Here is a 2,123-nt window from a genome sequence, read left to right as displayed (position 1 = left end):
AAATAATTACAGACTACTGACACTGGGCTCATACCTTTGGAGGAAATGAGCATGCCAGCAAAGAAGAAAATTGAGTATGGTCTGGACTATGATGGTTTCATCAAGTAGACAAATACAGACAGTGAAGCTAGAGAAGAAACAGAATGAAGGTCACAGACTATGACTGTGTATAGGCTTGTGGACACTTAAGGGATATTGCATATCAAGGGAGGTTTATCACGGACATGTCTTCTGAAGGCATTAATGCATATGTGAGAGGTTAAAGACCACCCCACTGTAAACCAAGATAGGAAATGATCCAGGAGAAAGGCAGAGAAGGAAATCTGTAGTGGAAAGCACAGTAAAGATGTCAAAAGTACTAGAAAAGCATCTAACTTCTATATGACAATGCTCTCCTGGATGCCCCATGTTGAAAAATGAGTGGATTTATTGAGTTTATTGTTGGTCAGCCCTCTTTGACTCTACTCTCTACAAGCATGGTCACAGGCTAAGACATTCTTGATGACTCCTCATTAATTGTAGGTAAAGTTCAAACTCCCTAACGCCCCTCCATATATCAGGGGTATTCTTTCTCTTCTGCTTTACATTTAGTTACTTTATGAACAACTAAAGCCATACAGAGTGCACTCACATTTTCTATGTCTTTTTGGAATGCTCTTATTTTAATTATTAACTCCTTATCTTTTAATACATGGATCAAGGTTTTCTGCAAAAGATTGTATTTAAATTACCTATTTCATGAAATCTTTTTTATTATTTCAGATCATACCACCCAACTAGCTTCCTCATGGCTGACATACACAATGTGACTGAGTTCATTTTTCTGGGACTCTCTTCTAACAAAGAGGTGGAGATAGTTTGCTTTGTAATATTTCTGCTCTTGTACATGGCCATTGTGCTTGGGAATCTTCTCATGGTAGTCACTGTAGTAGCCAGCAGAAGTCTTAAATCCCCCATGTACTTCTTTCTTGGCTACCTCTCCTTTGTGGAGATCTGCTACTCCTCCACAACAGCTCCTAAACTCATCTTGGATCTCCTATCTGAAAAGAAATCCATATCTGTATGGGGCTGCATGACACAGCTTTTCTTCATGCACTTCTTTGGTGGCGCTGAGATTTTCCTGCTCACAGTGATGGCCTATGACCGCTATGTGGCCATCTGCAAGCCCCTGCACTACACCAGCATTATGAACCGAAATGTGTGTGCAGTCCTCGTAGGAACAGCATGGATAGGAGGCTTCGTGCATTCCTTTGCCCAAATACTTCTCATCTTTCCTTTGCCCTTCTGTGGCCCCAATATCATCGATCATTATTTCTGTGACTTGCTTCCTTTGCTTAAACTTGCCTGCTCAGACACCTTCCTTATTGGCCTACTGATTGTTGCCAATGCGGGAACACTGTCTGTGATCAGCTTTGTGGTCCTTTTAGCATCCTATGTGGTCATCTTGTTCCATCTAAGAACTCAGAGTGCTGAAGGACGGCGCAAAGCTCTGTCCACCTGTGGATCCCATGTCACTGTGGTTATATTGTTCTTTGGTCCATGTGTCTTCATCTATTTGAGGCCTTCTGATACCCTACCTGTAGACAAGATGATAGCTGTGTTCTACACAGTGATAACTCCCCTGCTCAATCCTCTCATCTACTCCCTGAGAAATGCAGAAGTGAAGAAAACCATGAAGAGTCTATGGTTCAGGACAATGAAAGTAGATGAGAAATAGAGTCTCGATATTGGCTATTGGGTTTGGAATGGTGCTGAGTCCAAACTGATGGGCACTGAGGGAGAGGACTGCTCATTTAGCATTATTATAGCTGATAAATATCTTAAGACACTTATAAATTAAGTCCTGCTATTAACATATTGTTACAAAATGAGGTAGTTTAGATTGTTTGCATCCTTGCCACTATCCATAATACTGTAGCAAATATTTGCCACAGAATATTAGACCATATTTATTTTGGTTTAAATTTACTTTCTATAGTACTTTTATGACATGAGGCAGAAACATTTTTGCTCCATAGATTTAATTTGAACAATTTGTTTTACAGGTACACTTTTAATAGAAACATATACTTAATTTAACAGAATATTTATTTGTTTGTTTGTTTGTTTATTGTTAGGTGTGA

The 2,123-nt window shown here is 39.5% G+C and overlaps 1 protein-coding gene across 1 annotated transcript; it reads left to right on the top strand.

The window, feature by feature from the left end:
- Positions 1–781: 781 nt before the first annotated feature.
- LOC110288191 (olfactory receptor 4X2-like) lies at positions 782–1,717 on the top strand. Its single transcript, XM_021154612.2, has one exon. The coding sequence runs from the start codon at positions 788–790 to the stop codon at positions 1,715–1,717; it is 930 nt and encodes a 309-aa protein (XP_021010271.1). The 5' UTR covers positions 782–787.
- Positions 1,718–2,123: the final 406 nt, after the last annotated feature.

The sequence above is a fragment of the Mus caroli genome, unplaced genomic scaffold, assembly GCF_978045245.1.
Source record: "Mus caroli unplaced genomic scaffold, Mus_caroli_1 scaffold_2, whole genome shotgun sequence".
Lineage (NCBI taxonomy): Eukaryota > Metazoa > Chordata > Mammalia > Rodentia > Muridae > Mus > Mus caroli.
This window is presented reverse-complemented; position numbering and strand designations above follow the sequence as displayed.

What these genes read in the sequence shown, in the direction of transcription:
- LOC110288191 (XM_021154612.2), top strand. Translation starts at nt 788, where the DNA reads ATGGCTGACATACACAATGTGACTGAGTTCATTTTTCTGGGACTCTCT.